At 52.5% G+C, this 20,843-nt stretch overlaps 7 protein-coding genes across 7 annotated transcripts; 6 read left to right on the forward strand and 1 right to left on the reverse strand.

The window, feature by feature from the left end:
* Positions 1-2,935: 2,935 nt before the first annotated feature.
* On the forward strand, positions 2,936-5,116 carry COL26b_013467 (uncharacterized protein; the record flags this gene model as incomplete). Its single annotated transcript, XM_053186066.1, has 1 exon — positions 2,936-5,116. One exon carries the CDS (start codon positions 2,936-2,938, stop codon positions 5,114-5,116), a length of 2,181 nt encoding a protein of 726 aa, XP_053029988.1.
* Positions 5,117-5,167: 51 nt separating this feature from the next.
* On the forward strand, positions 5,168-6,807 carry COL26b_013468 (uncharacterized protein; the record flags this gene model as incomplete). Its single annotated transcript, XM_053186067.1, has 5 exons — positions 5,168-5,602; positions 5,658-5,904; positions 5,966-6,216; positions 6,349-6,523; positions 6,578-6,807. The coding sequence occupies 5 exons, from the start codon at positions 5,168-5,170 to the stop codon at positions 6,805-6,807; spliced, it is 1,338 nt and encodes a 445-aa protein (XP_053029989.1).
* Positions 6,808-7,603: 796 nt separating this feature from the next.
* On the forward strand, positions 7,604-8,046 carry COL26b_013469 (uncharacterized protein; the record flags this gene model as incomplete). Its single annotated transcript, XM_053186068.1, has 2 exons — positions 7,604-7,966; positions 8,020-8,046. 2 exons carry the CDS (start codon positions 7,604-7,606, stop codon positions 8,044-8,046), a joined length of 390 nt encoding a protein of 129 aa, XP_053029990.1.
* Positions 8,047-9,076: 1,030 nt separating this feature from the next.
* On the forward strand, positions 9,077-9,708 carry COL26b_013470 (uncharacterized protein; the record flags this gene model as incomplete). Its single annotated transcript, XM_053186069.1, has 2 exons — positions 9,077-9,298; positions 9,559-9,708. 2 exons carry the CDS (start codon positions 9,077-9,079, stop codon positions 9,706-9,708), a joined length of 372 nt encoding a protein of 123 aa, XP_053029991.1.
* A 1,311-nt stretch (positions 9,709-11,019) lies between these two features.
* On the forward strand, positions 11,020-12,864 carry COL26b_013471 (uncharacterized protein; the record flags this gene model as incomplete). Its single annotated transcript, XM_053186070.1, has 4 exons — positions 11,020-11,269; positions 11,352-11,726; positions 11,808-11,924; positions 11,984-12,864. 4 exons carry the CDS (start codon positions 11,020-11,022, stop codon positions 12,862-12,864), a joined length of 1,623 nt encoding a protein of 540 aa, XP_053029992.1.
* Positions 12,865-13,250: 386 nt separating this feature from the next.
* Positions 13,251-16,598, reverse strand: COL26b_013472 (uncharacterized protein; the record flags this gene model as incomplete). Its single annotated transcript, XM_053186071.1, has 6 exons — positions 13,251-13,382; positions 13,445-13,555; positions 13,614-13,763; positions 13,816-14,266; positions 14,321-15,555; positions 15,618-16,598. 6 exons carry the CDS (start codon positions 16,596-16,598, stop codon positions 13,251-13,253), a joined length of 3,060 nt encoding a protein of 1,019 aa, XP_053029993.1.
* A 988-nt stretch (positions 16,599-17,586) lies between these two features.
* Positions 17,587-20,720, forward strand: RAT1 (5'-3' exoribonuclease 2; the record flags this gene model as incomplete). The annotated part of the gene is made up of 3 exons (XM_053186072.1): positions 17,587-17,896; positions 17,974-20,083; positions 20,156-20,720. 3 exons carry the CDS (start codon positions 17,587-17,589, stop codon positions 20,718-20,720), a joined length of 2,985 nt encoding a protein of 994 aa, XP_053029994.1.
* Between the last annotated feature and the right edge of the window lie 123 nt (positions 20,721-20,843).

A 20,843-nucleotide genomic window follows, 5' to 3' on the forward strand; every position in this document is an offset into this window, starting at 1 on the left:
TGTCATGGAGCAGCGGGCTGTAACACTATCTGCACGCCGCATAGCTGGAAGAATTCTGGCCGCCTGGTCTGGTTCATGTTCAACGGTCACGAGGTTGTTGGTTCGGCCCCAAATACAGGCTCTCTGTCTCCAGCAATGGGGATTGTCTTGCTCAGCCTTGCGCGTGATTTCTGCACACACAGAAGAACACAGGACCAGAATTCGGTGGTCTCTTGCCTTCAATTCCTGGCACCAACAGATGCGATGTCACCAAGACGGCGTAGCAACTCATCGGCGTCTCAGTGTCGTCCGGAACTCCTTAGACCATTGGCAACTAGAGACAAGGGTCGAGATCTTTCGTGCAAAGATGGGGTTCAATCTGGTACGCGATACCATATGCAGATGGCACAACGCATGTCGACTACCGCCACACCGAGTTGCACCTGGGTATAGCGGCCACAGAAGGCATAACAAGGACCAAGCCGATCCTAAGCTGCCACAGACACCCCATGGCATGCATTCCCCTCTGGCCAATTCTCATAGATTGCTCAAGACAAAGGTTTTAGACATCTGGCATCGGCAAGCATTGGACATGGTTCGGTTTAGTAAGAGATCGCGAACCTCTGCTAAACGTCAAGCGGCACGACACGTGGTCGGTACCTGGCAAGCTGGCATTCTGCATGGCTCAAATCTGTATACATGGACCCAGCGTGGTTATTTTTTCGCCAGGGTCAACGCAGTGGTGAGAACCTGGCGCTCAAAGGGGGCCTGGAGATCTCAAACGCGAAGGTCTTACGCACGATGCAGGCAACATGTTAAGGCCACCTCAACGAAGGAAAATCTGAGTCGCTGGAAGTCATTGGCTCGAGTGCATCGCAACCTTGGCTGGGAAGCGACTAAGCACCACAGCATGGAGAAGCGGGATCGTGCTGCTGGTTTCTTGGACGTTTGGTATAAGGACAGCAGCCGCGATCGGGGTGCTTCCAGGCTCCTTACAGCCGCATGGCTCGGCGAGTGGCATATCATTTCGCAAGACCATGCAAGCGTGCACGGTCGCTCGAAGGAAGTCTGGCAGGAGACCTTAAAAATGCGATACTGGGGTCAGTGGCAGTCTACGGTACTTCAACTAAAGAGCAGGGAATATGTTGCCACAGATGTCAGAGAAAGGAATAAGAAGCAGCTCGTTCGTCGTCTTCTTCACCATTGGAAAGGAGATGAAGACATGACCAGGTCACAACATTTGAGCGCGATGAGAGCAAGCCTTGGGAGCTCACGGAAGGGCACTGGACTCGGCATGAGTCGCCAGTCTTTCCAGCTATCAAGGACAGTACACGAGCGGCCGGGGACAGGGCTGTTCAGAGCCTCGAAACGCCAAGAAATGGGCCCTACGGTTGAAGAGGAGGAGGATCAAGATGGGGGAGGTTCAGGAGCCGACGCGGACGGAGTCGTTGTGAGCACACCAACACGTTGGACAGGGATGGCATCCTCGGTGCAGTTACCATCCATGACACCATTTGCTCCTTTGCCAACGCCGTTCGAACGTGAGCTTCGAGAGCGGTACAACAGGAGTGTGCCACCAGCCCAGGCTAGTCAGTTGAGCAGGCTCTCTTTCGCACAGGCCCAGAGGCTTTCCACAGCCGACATGAGTATGCGACGGGCAAATGGCGGTCGGCCTGGGGCGCTGGGTCAAGTAGATTAAAGAGGGTTGGAACTCAGGCTACGTAATATGGCTTCTGATGGATATTGACGTCGTGTGTTGTCTTGGAAAAATGTTAACTAGTAGACCCGACTGATTTGAGTAAAGACGTATGATCTGGGCTAACGTGCATTGTACCACCTGGGACGCGCAAATATCGACATTGCATGTCACGGCAGGCCGTCAAAAAAGAATAATAATAGAAGGGGGAATAGGAGGCAAGTTAAAACGCATACTTTCCGACTCTGGAAAATCCGCGACAAAAGCACTTGCCCTCGTTGACAGGCATTGGCCAACCGTGGCTCAGATGGTCATTCTCCAACCTGGCGTCATTATCCAACGTTATCTTATCGCTGCAAGCTTCCCCGAGACCCGTCACCACATATAGCTACGTACCTTGCCTCTCCCTGCCTTGCCTTCCCTTACTTTGCCTTACCTTGGTGCCGACCTATTCGAGGTCGTACCCCTCCGTGCCCTCTAAAGATCGCTATCTCATTTGTTCCCGACAGAGCTCCTAGGAGACTGACCTGTCCTTCTTTGCATGAACCTTACGCGTCTCAGAACCCATTCAAAACGCGCCGTATCCAGTGTCTTTCATCTACGACCTCTGCCATCGCCCGCCCCAACATTTCTCTGCGCCTTGCCGATCAAGTTTCCGTCGGCGACGGGCAACGACCGCGATCTGCTTACCCGAGCAATGCTGCTGCGAGTCTCGGGCTAGTAGGATGAGAGCAGTCCTCCCAGGCAGGCCCAAATCTGGGCTCTACGCTCTTGCGACGGGCTTCTGGGACTCGAGGCACTTCAACGTGAGCCATTGGCGCCCTCGCTTACTCCTATTTCGCTGATATGCGTCCCTGTAGGTCTACATCACGGGCAGCGCGTTCACCATCCTGTGCGATCCGGGCACCATTGTCCAAACCGTCTACGACGAAGACCCAGCTCATCTGCAAGCCGTTGCATTCGACGAGTGGTCTGGAAAGATCGCAACTTGCACCGATTCCGTCATCAGAGTTTACAAGCCATTTGGACAGTCAGAGGACGCTTTAAAGGTAGTTCTCCGATCCAGCCCTGGACTAGCTTGCTCTGGCTCTGCAGACTGTGCTCTGTAGTTTGAAGCGGCCCATCGCTAATCCTATGTGTCTGCGATAGTGGGGACTCCAGTCTTCGTTCCTTATACCCGACCTTGGAGATGCTATCGACAATACCATTTTGAGCTGGGGCACATCCGAAGAGCTCCTCGTAGCTCATTCTGTCCTTTGCATGTATTCGACGGCCGACGAGCCAAACAGCATATGGACGAAAACCCTTCCGAGCCCCTCCAAGCTTGCAGAAATATCCTACGATTCGGCGTACATCGCCTCGGTTGGCTTTCACGACCGCCTCGTCAAGGTGTGGCGCCGTCTCACGTACGGCGCTGAAGACGTGCGCTTCGACTTGGCCTACCTGCGACACCCAGATATTGTGACAAGTATCCGATGGCGAAAACCTTATCATATCGAACAAACTGTCCAAAATGTGCTTTATACTGCATGTGTCGACAACAAGATTCGCATTTGGACGGGGTCCGACCCCCATGCCCCCCAGCAACTGAATCTGTGGGGGACCATTGATCTGGCTTCGGCATTCCGGGAGCAGAGTCTCAGGACCGTGAGCCCCCCTACAACATTTCTGGCCTTCATCATCGACGGCAGGGACATATCCGCTGCTACGGAGCTAGCTGTACAACGCAACCCGATTCAGCACGGAGAACAAGATAACGCTCTTGAGCACCTGATTTCCCTTGCAAATAAGAGCCCTGAGCTATGTGTCGCCTTCAACGGTGCTGGGGAAACGGCTGTCTTTGTATTAGAAGACGTAGGGTCTAAATCCAGCAAGTCCACGGCCGCGAACTTATCTCGATTCAAGCCGCAAGACCTCGAATTTATGTGCAGCCAGCACGTTGTGGTACAAAGTTATTGTGACCGGCGGACTGGGCGACTACGTATCTTGTTTCACGACTTTGAGGGCCAAATACATGTTTACGAATCTGACTTGGTGGACTTCCTCAGCCCGGCCGCCGACCATAATTGCCTTTCTCGGCAATGTATGTGGTCTGGGCACTCGGCTCCTATCAAGAAGATGGTCCGAAATTTTAGCGGGCGAGCAGTGGTTTCCAGGACAGCGGAAGGCGAAAGCATCGTCTGGACTCATAACGGCAACACCAAATCAGGATTATCGCGACAGAGTGTCATTCCAGGTAGTGGACATATTCACCGCATATGTGTTCTCCGAAAAGGCCGCTTTGTCATTTTTCTGGAGCATAACACCATAAATCTCTGGGATTGCCGGTTGCCAAAGGCCATGTTGTTGGCACGTCAGTCCTATGAGATTGCTGGCAAGCCTCTGTGTTTGGTGATACTGCCTAGGCAGCCACACGAGGAGTACGCAGTAGCCCATATTGCAACTGTCACCTCGGAACAGCAGGGTCTCGTTTGGAAGGTCAATCTCCCGCAGTATTCACGCCGAGGGTCCGAAACTTGTGTCAACGGGCGCGATGAGGGTTCGATACAGGAGTACTGCAGGTTTCAACTTGACAATATCGAAGGTCTTGCCTACGTCTTGCCTGTTGACCCGGCAGGCTCTGCACCTGTTACATCCGGCTTTCTTGACGTCTTTGCTAAGGATATTGCTATTTCCTACACGCATTCTGGGCGGGTTGATTTCTGGACAGCCCGTGTCGACTATACAGAAGACAGGGTTGGATGGCTTTCAACGTGTTCAGCCGAAACGGGACTTTCGGAGCCAGCGTTGGTGAGCGGCAGTACACTCAAGAAAGCGGCACTTGTCGATTCAACCAGGTCCCAGCTATCCATTTGGGACATCGGAGCTGCTCGACTCGAATTCACACAAAACTACGGAACTAACAACATAATTCAGGACCTTGACTGGACATCCACTCCAGACTCACAGTCAATACTGGCGGTGGGCTTCCAGTCCAAGGTTGTTCTATTATGTCAGATGCGTTTTGACTATCTCAATAAAGGACCGGCGTGGGCTGCTGTGCGAGAGATCAGCATTCGAGAGCTCACTCCCCATCCCATAGGCGATTCGACCTGGCTTGGTGATGGGCATCTTGTTATCGGTTCTGGCAACCAGATGTTTGTTCACGGAAGAGAATATGATCTTTCTGGCTCGTTGGTAAAGAGCTTACAACTTCCCCATAGAAAGAATGGCGTATGGGATTTATTTGAAGCTGTTCAACGATTTAATGGTCCACTGCCAATCTTCCACCCACAGTTTCTGAGTCAGAGCATTCTTGCAGGAAAGAGTATAGCGGTGCGAAAAGTGCTTATGTCTTTGTACAAGACACTCAAGTTTCACGTCGCAGATGAACCCATCGACGACTACCTTGGACTCGATCCATCTGAGTTTTACCAGGACGAGGTACCAACCTTCCTTTAGCCAAAAGGCATCTCATTGAGCGCTGACTGAAGAAAATGGCAGGCATCAGCAATGCATGCGTCCGGATCGCAAATTAGTTCTCACTTTGATTACCAGGCAGCTGCGGATGAAGAGGACGAAAACTTCACTGAAGACGTTGCTTATGCAATCAACGAGCGGTTGACCAAGGTCGATATTGAACAGCTCTCTGGGCATGAGCAGATCCAATTGGCAGACATTGTCGAGTGTGCCGGGCTCGTTGAGAAACAACGTAGATCTTTGGATGAAAATGGCGCTCGCTTTATGCTCTTCTTCCGCCAACATGCCCTACGGAAAGGGCGGACGAGCGAAATCCAGATGTCCTGGAGAGAGATCAACTGGGCCTATCATTCCACGAGCCAGGACGTTCTCGTTGACTTTGTCACGAAACAGTGTCACAGCGGCATTCGCTGGGAAGACGCGAAAGAAAGCGGCATGTTCATGTGGCTGGGTGACCGCAATGCGTTGGTAAGAACACTAATCAGGTGATGCGTGACCACCCCCGAAGCTGATTGAGTTACAGCGAGCGCAGTTTGAAAATGTTGCTCGAAACGAATACACCAACAGTGACGCGAAAAACCCGGTCGATTGCAGTCTGTATTACTTGGCTTTAAAGAAGAAAACGGTGCTCCAGGGTCTGTGGCGCATGGCATACGGAAATCGTGAACAGGCTACGACTCAGCGCTTCCTCGCGAACAATTTTGATGATCCAGTGTGGCGAACAAAAGCCCTCAAGAACGCATATGCTCTGCTCAGCAAGCGTCGGTTCGGTGAGTACTTGCGTGTGCACATTTGCAGCCGCTCACGACTTGCTGACGTTTGGCCCAACAGAGTACGCGGCCGCATTTTTCCTCCTGGCGGATCATCTTCAGGACGCCGTCAATGTTTGTCTTAATCAGTTGCGGGATCTCCAGCGTGCAGTTGCCATTGCAAGGGTTTACGAAGGAGATCAGGGACCGGTTCTAAGAAAGCTATTGGAAGAAGAGGTGCTTGCTCTGGCGGCCAGGGAAGGCAATCGTTGGCTCGCCTCTTGGACTTTCTGGATGTTAAATCGCAAAGACATGGCTGTAAGGGCCTTGATTGTGAGTTATTGCTTCCTCCCAACAGCTAGCCCCGGCGTGTCTGATCGATTACTAACCACGTCTGGATCCTTGGCACAGTCACCCGTTTATACCTTGATCGAAACACCATGTACCCCTGACATGCAATCGAAGTTGTTCCTCACAGACGACCCGGCTCTAGTGGTTTTGTATGCCCAGCTGCGACAAAAGACGCTGCAGACGCTTCGCGGGGCCTCCAAGGTCACTCCTCGCGTAGAATGGGAGTTTGTGCTACATAGTGCGAAGCTTTACGACCGAATGGGCTGCGACCTACTCGGCCTAGATCTCGGTATGATTGAATGCAACATTGACATGCGGATACGAGAAACTAACAAAATGGCAGTCCGTAATTGGGAGTTCTTGAAATCCGCCATAAGCAAAACGAACGGGTTGGGCGGCGAAATCAATCCGCTGAAGCTATTGCGTCGCCGTAGTTCATTGGTCGTTGCAGATCTCCCAATGTCGACTCTTCATGTGGAGATGAGATCTGGCGTGAACAGGAGCAAGGATTCAGCGCCGACAGTCTTCCAAGAGCCGGACTCAAGCTCACTGCTTGATAGCTTCGGTTTCTAATTGTCGGCGTGCGAACACGGGCCACGTGGTATAAAGGGGGGATCCGCCGGGCTCCACGAACCAGGAGGGCGAGGCATTCACATAGCGAAAATCGAGTTGTAGATTCATCGTTTTAGCATCTACAACGCGTGCAATATTAGAAACGAACGCATGCCGCGTCAGGCTGTCGTTAAAGCAGCCTTGACCAACTCCGATCACTTACTTGGTAGACGAGGGACCAATCATGAAGATTACTAAGCCACACAGCAAGAGCCCGCACGTCACTTTGCCGAGTTCCGGGCCGGACTAGCGTGGTGGGCGGGCATAATCTTAATGTAAGGATGGGCCTTCAACACGTCGCGACGTGCTTCAATTCTGACCAAGCACGGACAAACTTGGGAGTTTGGATCAAAAGATAAGCGATCCATTGTGGATACGAATCCGGATTACCCATGCCGTTTCGAGGATCTCTCCTGCACGGGCAAGGGTTGCGACCGTACTTTATCTTACTTGATTGACTTCACCACAGAACAGTACGGAGTCATATCTGCCCGCTTTGGACTTCATTACCCCTTCCTCTGGCTCTTCCGTAGTCACCGTTTGCAAACAACCTGCCACCACCTCATGCATGATTTCGCCGCTGAGGGAGCGCTTCAGACGCCGGGTTGGTTAGCAAATTGACATCGCCATCATCATACCCTTCAGCCACGTCGACGATACCCTCGTACCGAGGCACTTACGTGGTTTTCATCGGCTCCCATCAGTTCTCCGCACCATAGGCTGTCTTTCTATCCACCAAGGAAAAGTGACGGCTACCATGGCTCCAAATCGGGGTTATCACGATGGCCAACTTGTTGTTGACGCGACACCCGCTGGCGGCAACAGCGGCGGAGACTCTTTCAAGCAAAGTCCGACCATACAGGGCCGCAGTTTTACGATCCGCGGCGTTGTGGTCGGTCTGCTCGTCGGCCTGGTCATCTGCTTCTCAAATATGTACTTTGGATTGCAGACGGGCTGGGTGAGCACCATGACCATGCCCGCCAGCCTGATGGGGTTTGGCATTTTCAAGGCGCTCGCGCGTCACTTGAAGTTTCCATTTAGCCCTGTCGAGAACGTCCTTGTTCAGACTGTTGCGGGGAGTATGGCCATTATGCCTCTCGGATGTGGCTTCGTCGGTGTTGTATGTCTTCCCGTCATCATAAGCAAAGAAAAGCTTTCGCCATCTTGCAATAGGTCAAGTCATCTATTGCAATGGTTTAGCACAAGTAGACACGGCTGAACATGAATGCAGATCCCCGCCATGAACTACCTTCTCACGACCGATGAGCAAGGGCCACTCCATATCAGCTTATGGAAGTTGATCCTATGGTCCCTAGGTCTATGTTACTTCGGTGTCGTTTTCGCCGTTCCTCTGTGAGACAGCCCCAATGATTCCTTCCACCTTCGGGTTGTACTCGCTTTCTTTTTAACACTCGTTAGACGTCGGCAGGTCATCATACGCGAAAGGCTGCGCTTTCCGAGTGGCTTCAGCACAGCCGTACTCATTGGCGTGCTACACGGACAGACACGTATCTCAAATTCAGGCGGGTCGGAAGACACTGTAGCTGGTGGGTTCGCGAGTCTAGTGCCGGGCCCTGACGAGGCGACTGTCATGGACAACAGTCGCACCGCTACAGGCGCAGATGCCGAACATGGCCGCATCGCAGGGTCGGAACCTGATGTTCATCAGGACTGGGCCGGGAACATGAGGTTGCTGCTGATTTGCTTCGGAGTCTCGGGTCTCTATACGCTTTGCTCTTACTTCCTACCCAGCCTGCGCAACATTCCCGTCTTTGGGACCGAAGCCGCCAGCATCTGGCTGTGGACACTGAATCCGAGCCCTGCTTACATAGGGCAAGGAATCATTATGGGACCCGAGACCACCCTGCATATGCTTCTGGGTGCAGCAGTGGGGTGGGGTATTCTTTCACCTCTGGCCAAATACAATGGATGGGCACCTGGCTCGATTGATGACTGGGAGACTGGAAGTAAAGGCTGGATCGTATGGGTCTCGTTGGCTATTATGCTTGCTGATGCCGTCGTGAGCCTTGGTCATATTGCCTTTCGGCCACTCTGCCATCGGTTGAGTATTTTGACTGGCAATACGTTTTCGCAACGAGTATTGCGCATCTGGCGGAAGCTTGTCCGGTCCCAGGACCAATCTAGGCAAGGTTACTCGGCTTTGAGAACCGAAGAGGAGACAGAAGCAACCAGCACGTCGCGTCTTCTGCCTGACCAAGGACCAAACACGATGGTGCGTCGCAGAGCTTCGGTTTTGCCTGACAACTATGCGGAGGAAGACGATGCAGACGCACCACCTGAGCAACAGATTAGCAATCGTCTGGTCTCAGTGGGGCTTGTTCTATCTGTTCTTCTTTGCATCATGACGATCCATATTGTCTTTGGCGATCTTGTCCCGCTTTATGCGACCATTGTTGCTGTTCTCATGGCCCTTCTGCTCAGCATTATGGGCGTGAGAGCACTAGGTGAGACGGACTTAAATCCTGTGTCGGGAATCAGTAAATTGGCGCAGTTGTTCTTTGCCCTTATAATACCACAGTCGCATAAGTCTAGTGTATTGATCAACCTTGTGGCGGGTGCAGTGGTAAGTATGCCATCGAGATGAAGTAAAGCAACGCTAACCATGATGCTCACGCAGTCCGAAGCAGTACGTCGAGTGTGGTTGAAACGCAACCCTAACATCTCTAAGTGTACATCTAACTCGATTTCCAGGGTGCTCTACAAGCCGGGGACCTCATGCAGGACTTGAAGACAGGCCATCTTCTCGGTGCCGCACCTAATGCTCAGTTTTGGGGGCAGGTTATTGGCGCAACGGCTGGTGCTGTCGTGAGCGCTCTTGTCTACCAATTATACGCGGCGTGAGTGTGTCTATATTCCTTGGCCCCCTTTCTACACCGTCTGGGCAGACATGGAAGGCTAATAATTGACTGATACAGGGTCTATGCAATTCCTGGTGATCTGTTCCAGGTCCCGACGGGCTACGTCTGGATCTTCACCGCCAGACTCGTTACCGGGAAAGGTCTGCCACCGAATGCCAGGGAATGGGCATTTGCCTTTGCCATTATTTTTGCTATCACGACTATGATAAGGACAACGGCGACTGGCAAAGTATGGCGGTCTTTTATACCGGGCGGAATCGCAGTGGCTGTGGGTAAGTTTAACCAGGGGTTGATTGAAAAGAACGTAGAGGCGAAAATGGATTCTGACAGATGCACAGGAATGTACAACGTTCCATCCTTCACACTGGCACGGACGGTCGGCGGCTTGCTCAGCTGGTATTGGATCTCGCGGCGAGGGCAGTCCAGCACACCATTGATTGTGCTTGCGTCAGTGCGTAGTAGTCGTGCGCAGTGTGGTGGTTTTGATTCTCGGCTGACGTTGTGTGCTTACTGCAGGGCTTCATTCTAGGAGAGGGCTTCCTGAGCATTGTCAATCTTGTGCTGCAGAGCCTTAGTGTACCGCATTACTAGGTAGGTAGGTCTTCGGTGTGGTTCGGGTCAAGTGGAGGAGGAGACGACAGTAGAGGCGGACATGAGGCGAGTGGTTTGAAGAAGAGGCAAGGGCAGGTGCGTTAGGTTTGAATGGCACCCCCGTTCCAGGCTGAAACAAAAGGAAGCCTACATAAAGTTGGGAAGGCAATTTATTGGGATATGTTGTTTATCGTGTACCTAACTAATAATTACTTGGGCAGGGTACCTAGTTGAAATTGTTAGGGTCGTCGTGTCACGACTCACCTATTTTCGTATTTCATGTGCCTGGCTGGCATGGAATTTTGCAAACTTGCGCCCGAAGAACAACCGGCGTTAAACTGGACTGAACGGGATGGGACCGGAACGGGACAACGAAACGGCAGCCGGTGGCTGGATAGGTAGGTCCAGTTTGACGGGACCAGCGCACAAAAAGTGACTCCAACTCCTACGCATGGTAGGCACGGTGGCACGTTGGCTGCAGCTTCCCTGTTACTGCATTGGCATCCGTAGGCAGGCCCATCCAAGCCTGCCCCAATGAGGCCCACACATTCGGCGTGGACGACGGAAAATATTCACCAGTCACTTTCAACTCAGTCAGCGTTCACTTTGCAACGATCATCGACCGAAGACAAAATTCGACAACCAGGACTGAGGACGTATATTTAAAACACACCCAAGCAAACTACCCTGCTTGGCTTTCACCATGGCGAATGACAAGCTCGACAAGAAGGATCTTCCCGAGTCGGACATTTCATCGGATGAGTCTGACTGGGAAGATGCCGAGCCTGAGGAGGAAGAGACCGTGGACTTCATCTCTTTGCTGGACGACTCCGTTTTCCCCAGTCTCGATTCCATGTTGCAGCATTGCCGCGAAAAGCACAACTTCGATTTCCTTGAAGTCCGTCATCGGCTCGGCCTCGACTTCCTCGGCACCGTAAGGCTCGTCAACTTCGGTGAGTTTCTAGACAACTACGTTCACAGCGCTCACCTCGTGGACATCGGTGGCGTCTTCCTAAACTGACATCGCCGCCGCAGTCCGCCAAAGCACTCACGATGGTGCTCGTCTGCCCGAAATTATTTCTGCCGAGCACATCTCTGATGATCGCTTCTTCAAGCCCGTCATCGAGGATGACGCTCTGATCATGGCACTAACTGAGCTAGACCTTGGCTCTGATTCTCAAAGTGTTCTTCAAGAGGAATTGCAGTCGAAGTCAAGCCGAGAAGCTCAACTTGAGGACGATCTGGAGAAAGTCAAGGCACAGTTCGCCAGCTACCGCTTGGCCGTCGAACAAACGTTGGATCAGCGTTGGGGAGAAGATGTTCCAAACAGGAGCCGTCGGGACCGTTCGGTCGACAAGGAGGCCCGCAAAGACGAGTCCCAGTACTACTGGGAATCATATGCTAGCAATGGTAAGTTCGTAGACATCGAAAGCCTCGCAGAATTTCGTCCTGCGAGGTATGCTTTCAACCAGTTCATTAACACCAATATAGATATTCATGAAACCATGCTCAAGGATACCATTCGGACAGATGCATATCGCGATTTTGTCTACGACAACAAGCATCTGTTTGCGGGAAAGACTGTGCTCGATATTGGTTGCGGAACCGGTAAGCTGTGGACCTAGGTCGCTCTTTGCTCTCAAAATCTAATGCCCAACCAACAATAGGTATTTTGAGCATGTTTTGCGCCAAGGCTGGTGCAGCCAAGGTCTTTGCGGTTGATAAATCGGACATCATTGACAAGGCCCGAGAGAATGTGTTCCACAACGGACTCACTGATCAAATCACTTGCATACGGGGAAGGATCGAGGAAATCGACCTTCCGGTGGATCAGGTGGACATCATCATCAGTGAATGGATGGGATACTGTCTCCTTTATGAAGCCATGCTGCCTAGCGTTCTCTGGGCCAGAGACCGTTACCTCAAGCCTGACGGTCTGCTTGTCCCTAGCGTCTCGACCATCTGGGCTGCTCCCGTGTCGGACCCCGAGTATGTCACAGATTTCATCACCTTCTGGGACGACGTCTACGGCTTTGACATGAAGTCTATGAAGACTGGCATCTACGACGAGGCGCGCATCGAAGTCATGCCCGAAAGCTGTGTTTGCGGCTCTGCAACGCAGATCGCATTCCAGGATTTGCACAGTATCAAAACCGAGGAGCTCGATTTTGAGGCCCCGTGGAAGTCCACCTTGTCGAGGGACATTCCTTCACTCGACGGGTTCTTGGTTTGGTTTGATATCTTCTTTACTACTTCTCGGAAGGACACTGTTCCGGCGAGCCTGCATGTCAAGCCTGGCGAGTCCAGTGGAACCCGCCCCGGCGAGATCGCGTTTACCACTGGCCCCTTCGGCCCCGCCACCCACTGGAAGCAGGGTTTCCTGATGAGCAAATCTCTGGAAGACAACATCGAAGTTAAAGCCGGGACTGATGTCTCGGGCCGCATCGTCTTCAAGGCACCCGAAAACAACCCACGCGCCCTAACCATCGGCAACACATGGACTGTGTCTGGCCAAGGAGAGAAAAAGCAACTGTGGAAGTTGCGGTAGAGGTGTTTCTCGGTTCCGGGATCATTTCGATTTGGCAGGTTGTAGGACATTGAGACCAAGCGGTTACCGTGGGCGGCGTTGGGTTTCACAAGAAGGATTTTGCTGGAATACTAAATGACGTCAAGGCGTATACCCAGCGGCGTTCACGCCTATCAAAAAGTGGACGTTGGGTATGCGCGTATCTCGGTGTCGAATCACAGTGGAGTAGCAGTGGGCTTATTCATGCCAAATAGACTAGGTAGACACGCACAAGCGAACAACACCAGTCTCGCCTTCTGTGACGGACAACTATGTAGACTCGAATATGATACCGAACATTGCCCCAAGACGGTGGAAATCTGCCCATCCCTTAGTAATGGCGGCGCTCTCGACGATACAGCATGCAACTATGTCTTGGTGCCGTTCGCGTCTTCACTTTTGGCGTCGTCCTCGTCATCTTCCTCTTCATCATCTTCATCACTATCCTCTTGCTCTTCTTCTCCGTCGGAGACAGCCTCGCCGAGTGCTTTGAGTTGAGCCTGATGAAATACGAAACAAGAATCATTAGCAAGTGGCCTAGTTCTGTAACCGGAGAACAAACCTTGTACTTGGCAACTTTGTCTTCCAAATCGCCAAACACCATGAGCAGGTCGTCAAGCTCGTTTTGTGTTGCCTGCTTGTCTTCCTCGGCCTTTCGAACAGCCGCCTCTTTCTGGAGCAGGCTCCATCAGTAAATGTGTCTAGACGCGCATACCATGAATAGAACCAACCTGAATGGCCTTCTCCCGAGTCTCCCTGAGCTCACTCTCTAGCTGCTTTCCGCGGCTTCCGGCTTTTTTGATGAGGCCCTCTTGCTCTTGTAGTTTCCTAGTGGAATCATCGCGGAGTGCCTGCATCTCTTGCGTTTTGGTCTTCTTGGCCTAGCATAGGTAAGTCGTAGTCGGGACAACGGACTGGCATTAAGAGTCTTACCTTCATAAGGTCAACCTCTAGTCGACTGATAGTGGCCTTGAGATCAGCCATATCGGCCTCAGCTCGGTGCCGAACGCGTTCGGCATCGTTTTCCGCCGTCTTCCTTGCATGTTCTAATTGTTTGTGATGCTCTTCACTTTGAGCAGCCACCTGAGCCTTAACCTCCTTCTGTATCCGATCCATCTCCTCTTTTTGTCTTTGATCAATCGCCTTGTGCTCTTCATCAAGAGTTGCGATCCGGCGGTCCGTCTTAACTTGGATCTCTGCCATCTGTTTCTTGTGCTCCCTTTCTAGAGCAGAGACGCGGCCTTCTGCCTGGTTTTGAAAATCCGCTAATTGCCTTTTGTGTTCCTTTTCCAGTGCTGCGACTTGAGATTCAATCTGCCGCCGGGCCTGGTCCATCTGCTTTTGGTGTTCTTCTTGTAAGGCCGTGATTTTGTCCTGCAGAGTCCTAGACTTGGGTATCAGTGCCTTCCTCTCCCATCGATTACGGGATAGAGCTTACCGAAGCTCCGCATCATGCTGCCGCTGCAATCCTTCATTCAGTTGCTTCATTCTTGTCAGCTCCAAAGCAGAGCTTTCTCGAGTTCGCCGATGGTCTGCCTGTTCTTGGCCAATCTGCCGGCCGACAGTTTCGATGCTTACCTGTGCTTCCTGCAATGCCTGGTCCTTCTCAGCCAACTGGCTTCGAAGGGAATCAACAAGTTCGCGCGAAACACCCTTCTGCACGCCATTAGAAACAACAGATATCTCCAACCCAGGATCTCGGTCCATGCCACGCAAGATACGGCTGTAGTTGTCTTTGAAAAACTCGACAAAAGTAGCATCGAAATAGACATCAGGCAGCTTGCCGGACCCTGAATTGCTCAGCTTCTGCGGGATGACTTCGAAGTCTCTGACTAACGGATTGCTTCTCAGCTTGGACAGCTTGTCGATATACCGTTCGCGTCCCATTCGGGACACCAAGATGGAGTGAAAGTCTGTGCGCGGAATGGGAGAGTCTTTAGTCGAGAACTCGTACAGCACGCCGAGAAGCATGGCGCAGAGCCCTTGAACGATCTCGCCTGAAGGATACGGATGATTGATTGCTTGAATGATGCTTTGGGTGTTGCTTCCTTCTCCAAGAAAGTCATTGACGGCGTCCAAGTCTTCAAAGAGCCAACCAAGCAACAACATTAGATATCCAACCACCACGCGACTGTCTCCCTCTCGATTCAGACCAGATATCAGGTGTGCGGCGACGATTTGAATGCTTGTGACGACTTCTTCGCCACTTTCTGCGTCGCCCTCTGTAACGGCCATAGCTAGGCTCTTAGCTTCCGGGTTGTCAAAGACAAGGTGGAACATAATGGTTGCAGCAAACCAGCTGCGGTAGGGGTTAGTGATATCGGCGTTTGGAGACGGCCGCAGAAGTACTGTGAGTACGTTGGCTGTCTCGTCCGCGCCTGTTTTGTGACCTTCTATAGCCCTTCTGAGAAAATGCAGACGGATGTCTGCATGACTGTAGAAGTAAGCCTTGAGGCAGTCGGACGCCGCCAGGCGCAAGTCGAATGCCTCGGTATCTTCGACACCGAGTGCCAAATCCAGAAGACCGTCTATCACGTAAACCTGAAAGGCGCTGTTTGCTTGGCTAACTTCGACTGGGGTGTGTGAATCGAGAGGTGAAGGAACTTGGAGCTGAGCGAAGCCTTCTTGTAGACTGGCGTTGCCTTTGATGATATCGGCGCAGGTTTCGAGAGCCTGCAGGCACAAGATATTTAACACGACGGCATCAATGACGTAGCTGACGGGAAACGACCAACCTCTGCTTTGATTGGAAGCTGGGCTACGCGGCTAAACGCAAGTTGGAGAGCATGATACAGCAGGCCGTGCTGCCAGAAAGCAAGCTGGTTTTGCGCTGTTCCCACAGCCCCAGGGACTAGGAATAGGCGCACCACAGCTAAAAGGGCATATATATTCCGATTGCGTTGGTTTTGTGCCCATGCGGCAATCTCGGCCTCCTCCCGCTGGGCCTTTCCCGCACACTCCAGCAAGACGGCCAACCGGCGAATTCCACCAGACTCGCGGAACAGAGACTGGTTGGATGGGTTTCTCCTGAGCAGGTTGGCAACGAGAATCAGACAGTCCTCCACAACACGGTCACCTTCGGACAAGGAGCCTTCGGATATGATAATGTTGAATAGGCGGTCAAATGCATTCTCGAAGGCGACGAGTTTTTGGATGTCAGTCGATGAAGGTGTCAAATAGGTGAGAAGGGTGATAGCTTCGTTCCTGACGGCTTCGCGGGAGTCGTCCAATACAGCCACCAGACGAGATATGCCTAATGGAGCCGTGAAGACGCACTCCTCAGTCCGCTCTGTCCGGGCAGACAGGATGGCAGCTAGGAGTTGCAAGGAGTAGAGTCGGGAGTAAAATTCGCTGGAGTCTAGGAAGTCGAGTAGCAGGGTAATGTTCTCCTGACGCATGGTAAATTCGTCAGCGAGCCAAAGCGCAATTTCCTCCGAGGCCTCTGGGCTGTCTTCGTTGGGGCTGAAAAGCATTAGCAAGGTCTCGAGGACCACCTTGACGGTATCAACATCTTCGGCATCCTTGCTCAAGCTGCCTATGAGACTGCGCAGAGCTCCGGAGGCAACAGAAGCGGGGAAGTCTTTGGCAAAGCTGCGCAGGCCAAGTATAGCAGCGCGACGATCTTCGAGCAAGGTTGCGGAGCTGAGACGGCCACTCAAGACGGTGATGGTCTCGCCGACCGACTGCTTTGCCGGTGCAGTGGAGATGGAAAACATGCTGTCCCTTCAAACTCCAGCCATTGAAGGTTTGCAGCGAGCCCACTGACGACAGGAAAATTGTGCAGAAGATGGCAATAGCAATGGAAGTGGCAATGAGAAGCCAAGTTGGAGTAATCTCAAGTCATAAAAACATCCTCAGTTGAGAAGCTTGAAGCTGTCGTATCGTGTCACCCAGATTAATTGAGTGACTAAAACGCAAGGTGTACTTTCGCATCGAACCAGGGTTACCACCGTTTGTGCAGGTATCGAGGCTTCTTTGCATTTAGAGCGAATATTTCACAGTAGCGAGTACATAGCCTTCACCTGTGCCCTTCAAGGCACCTACCTTACCTTACCTAGGCACCTACCTTGTTGAGGTAGGTAGGTCCCTACTACGCTACTTAGGTACCTATCTACTTGAGTCTTAGGCCTCCTATCTTATCGCAGTAAGTTAGTGCACGGCCAACTCCACCTAGCGCCAGTAGTGGATACTGCAGATGGCAATGCAGAACTTCGGAATCCCGATTTTTGGGACTTTCGCAGTTTGTCCGTCAGCATCCCTAGGTCGCCTCTGTTTATGTCGACGAGCTCCAAACAGTGTCGAGCAGATCACGTCCCTGTCTCCGCCTTGAGATCGCGGATTCCAGTTGCGCTCAGCTTGCTTGCTTTCGGGTTCTAACGCGCGTACGCGTTGAGGCGCCTCGCAGTCCGTCGCGTTGCCAACTTGACAGTCGCTCCATCTTCATTCAGCGCTTGGAGGGAAGCGCATCGCCGAGTTCAAACGCACCCATCACCGCAATCAGGACTTGTCGCATTGGTCGACAAGCTACCTTTTCACCCAAGCTTGTGAGAAGCCTGGCTGAACCGGCTTTCCCTTGGTCTAGACTTCTGATTCCTTGCTTCACCATTGGGACACACAAGAAATCTTTTCAGCTCCATTCGCTCTTCAAGCACTACCAATTTGTTTATCCCGCGCGCAAAGCGTCACTGCTTGACCCAAGACAAGATGGGTATCCCGGCCGCTTTCCGATGGCTTTCCAACAAGTATCCAAAGATCATTTCGCCGGTGATCGAGGAGCAGCCTGTGAAGATGGATGATGGATCTGAAATCCCGGTTGACACCACCGGCCCCAATCCAAACGGCGAGGAACTAGACAATCTCTATCTCGACATGAACGGCATCGTGCATCCTTGTTCTCATCCTGAGGATCGCCCAGCTCCCAAGGACGAAGAGGAGATGATGCTCGAGGTATTCAGGTACACAGACCGTGTTGTCAATATGGTTCGGCCGCGAAAGCTTCTAATGATTGCTGTTGGTACGTCCTGCCTCCCTTTTCCGCGTTGCGTCCATTGCGAGTCTCTTGCAACAATATCACTGACCTCTACTGGCTAGACGGAGTGGCTCCTCGTGCCAAGATGAACCAACAGCGCTCGCGACGTTTCCGATCCGCTCAAGACGCTCAGCAGAAGGAGGAGGACAAAGAAGAGCTCATGAAGCTCCTAAAACAGCAAAATGGCGGCGTTATCCCAGAAGAGACACTTGAGAGTATGACCAAGAAGGCATTTGATTCCAACTCCATCACACCTGGGACCCCTTTCATGGACATACTCGCTGCGAGCCTCAGATATTGGTGCGCATACAAGCTCAGCACGGACCCGGCCTGGGCTAGGCTCAAAATTATCATCTCAGATGCCACAGTACCCGGTGAGGGGGAGCACAAGATCATGTCGTTTGTTCGGTCTCAGCGTATCTCGCCGGACTATGACCCAAACACGCGCCATGTCATCTACGGTCTTGATGCCGATCTGATTATGCTGGGTCTCGCAACTCACGAGCCTCATTTCCGAGTCTTGCGAGAGGATGTCTTCTTTCAAGACAGCAAGCCGAGGGTATGTAGGATTTGCGGGCAGAAGGGTCACGAGGCTCGAAATTGCCGCGGCGAAGCCAAGGAGAAAGTTGGCGAGTTCGATGAACAAGAAAAGGCGCCAGCACTGAAACCCTTCATCTGGCTGCATGTCTCAATTTTACGCGAGTACCTGGCTGTTGAGCTCAATGTTCCTGGCCTGCCTTTCCGTTTTGATCTGGAGAGAGCTCTTGACGACTGGGTTTTCATGTGTTGTTTCGTGGGCAACGATTTCTTGCCTCACTTGCCTGCACTGGAGATTCGCGAGAACGGTATCGACACTCTGACAGCGATCTGGAAAGACAACCTCCCTCATATGGGTGGCTACGTCACTAAAGACGGACACGTTGATCTTGCTCGGGCGCAATTAATCCTCAACGGACTTGCAAAGCAAGAGGACGGCATCTTCAAAAGGAGGAAGGAACAAGAAGATCGCAGGGAGGCCAACGCCAAACGTCGCAAACTTCAAGAAGAGCGTAACCAACCAAGGAACGCTCGGCCAAAGCAGGTTGACAACGCTGCTGCAGGCTTACCCCTATTCCCTGCTGCAGGGGGTCCTAATGGGATCACTCACGACATGGTCGTTGGTCGATCATCGAACATGAATGCTAACTCCGCCAACAAGAGTGCAGCAAGCGCCATAAGGGATCAGATCAAGGGCATGATGTCCAAGGCCGAACCTATACCAGAAGGCGATGCAAGTCAAGCTGCAAAGGTCGATGCCCCAAGCGCTTCGACGGACGCGAAGTCGATTCTTGGCAAGCGCAAGGCTGATGGTGAACCTGATCAGCTTTCGACTCCTACCCCTGCGGCGGGGACAAGCACACCATCTGCGGCCGAAGAGGCGGCAATGGACCATGTGAGGATGTGGGAGGAGGGCTACGCGGACAGATACTATGAACAGAAGTTCCATGTTGACCGCAAGGACATTGAGTTCCGACATCAGGTTGCCAGAGCGTATGTTGAAGGTCTGTCTTGGGTCCTGCTCTACTACTTTCAAGGCTGTCCATCATGGGAGTGGTACTACCCTTACCACTATGCCCCCTTCGCGGCAGACTTTGTGGAACTGGACAAGATGGAAATCGCGTTCGAGAAAGGGCGAATTTCCAGACCTTTTGAGCAGTTGATGAGTGTGCTGCCTGCGGCATCTCGCCACGCTCTACCTGAGGTCTTCCACGATCTCATGTTGAACGAGGACAGCGAGGTCATTGACTTCTACCCTACTGACTTCGAGATTGACTTGAATGGCAAAAAGATGGCTTGGCAGGGAGTGGCATTGTTGCCATTTATTGAGATGCCCAGGTTACTTGCTGCCGTAGAGAAGAAGTACCCTCTTCTTAGTGCCGCAGACCGGGCCAGAAATGGAGTGGGCAGGGATGTCTTGCTGCTTTCGGATGCTCATCACGATCTGTACGATGAGATCACCACCAACTTTTACTCCAAGAAGCAAGGAGAACCAACATTGAAGCTTAACCCGCGTACGAGCGACGGGTTGTCTGGCAAGATTGAGAAGATTCCGGACTACCTACCCCACGGCGAACTAGTATATCCTCTGGAGCGCGGCGGCATGCCCAATCTTGATTACGACAGGTCCCTGAGGTGCGTTGGTCACAACGAAACTAGCCACATATGGCTTCCGTATCCTGCACAGCAAGCTAATACATTTTACAGCGTCTGGTATTCCTTCCCGGCGAGCTCGCACCCTCACAAGTCTATGTTGCTGCGTGGCGTTAAGTTGCCTACAGCAGCTCTCGACCGCAATGACATCGAGACGCTCAAGAGCAAATCATCTCGGTCAGGACGGAGCTACGGTGGTGCGCCACTGGGGCATAATGGCCACAACCGTGGAGGGCGCAGAGATCAGTTCAGTTACGCCCCAAGCGGCGGAAACGGACGGCATTCGGGCAATGGCAACTACATGCAACACGGGTATGGCCCCCCTGGACCACCGCAGGGCCAGTCATGGCAGCCTCCACCACCAGGTCACCCGGGCTTCGGGATGGGACTACCGCCCCCGCCCCCGCCAGCTTTCCACAACTCGAATGGATCCTCTCGCGGCGGGGGATATGGACAGTATCAAAGCTACGGACCTCCGCCCATCCAAAGCCAGTATGCGAATCACAATGACGGAGGTCGTCGTGGTGGGCGCGGCGGGTATCAGGGTGGGGGGCACAGAGGTGGTCGCGGCGGCGGCGGCTTTGGTGGGGGTTACGGCGGCGGACGCAACCACAGGTAGTTGAAGTCACATGCAATTGTAGCTATGCTGGGGTGTGTCGACGGAAGCGTTTGTGTGAAAGTAGAAGAAAACGGATGACGAAAAGGGATGAGGAGCCGCCACTGCCGAAGTCATGCCATATGT

This window comes from Colletotrichum chrysophilum (assembly GCF_026319265.1).
Source record: "Colletotrichum chrysophilum strain AFK26 chromosome Unknown scaffold_232, whole genome shotgun sequence".
Taxonomy (NCBI): Eukaryota; Fungi; Ascomycota; class Sordariomycetes; order Glomerellales; family Glomerellaceae; genus Colletotrichum; species Colletotrichum chrysophilum.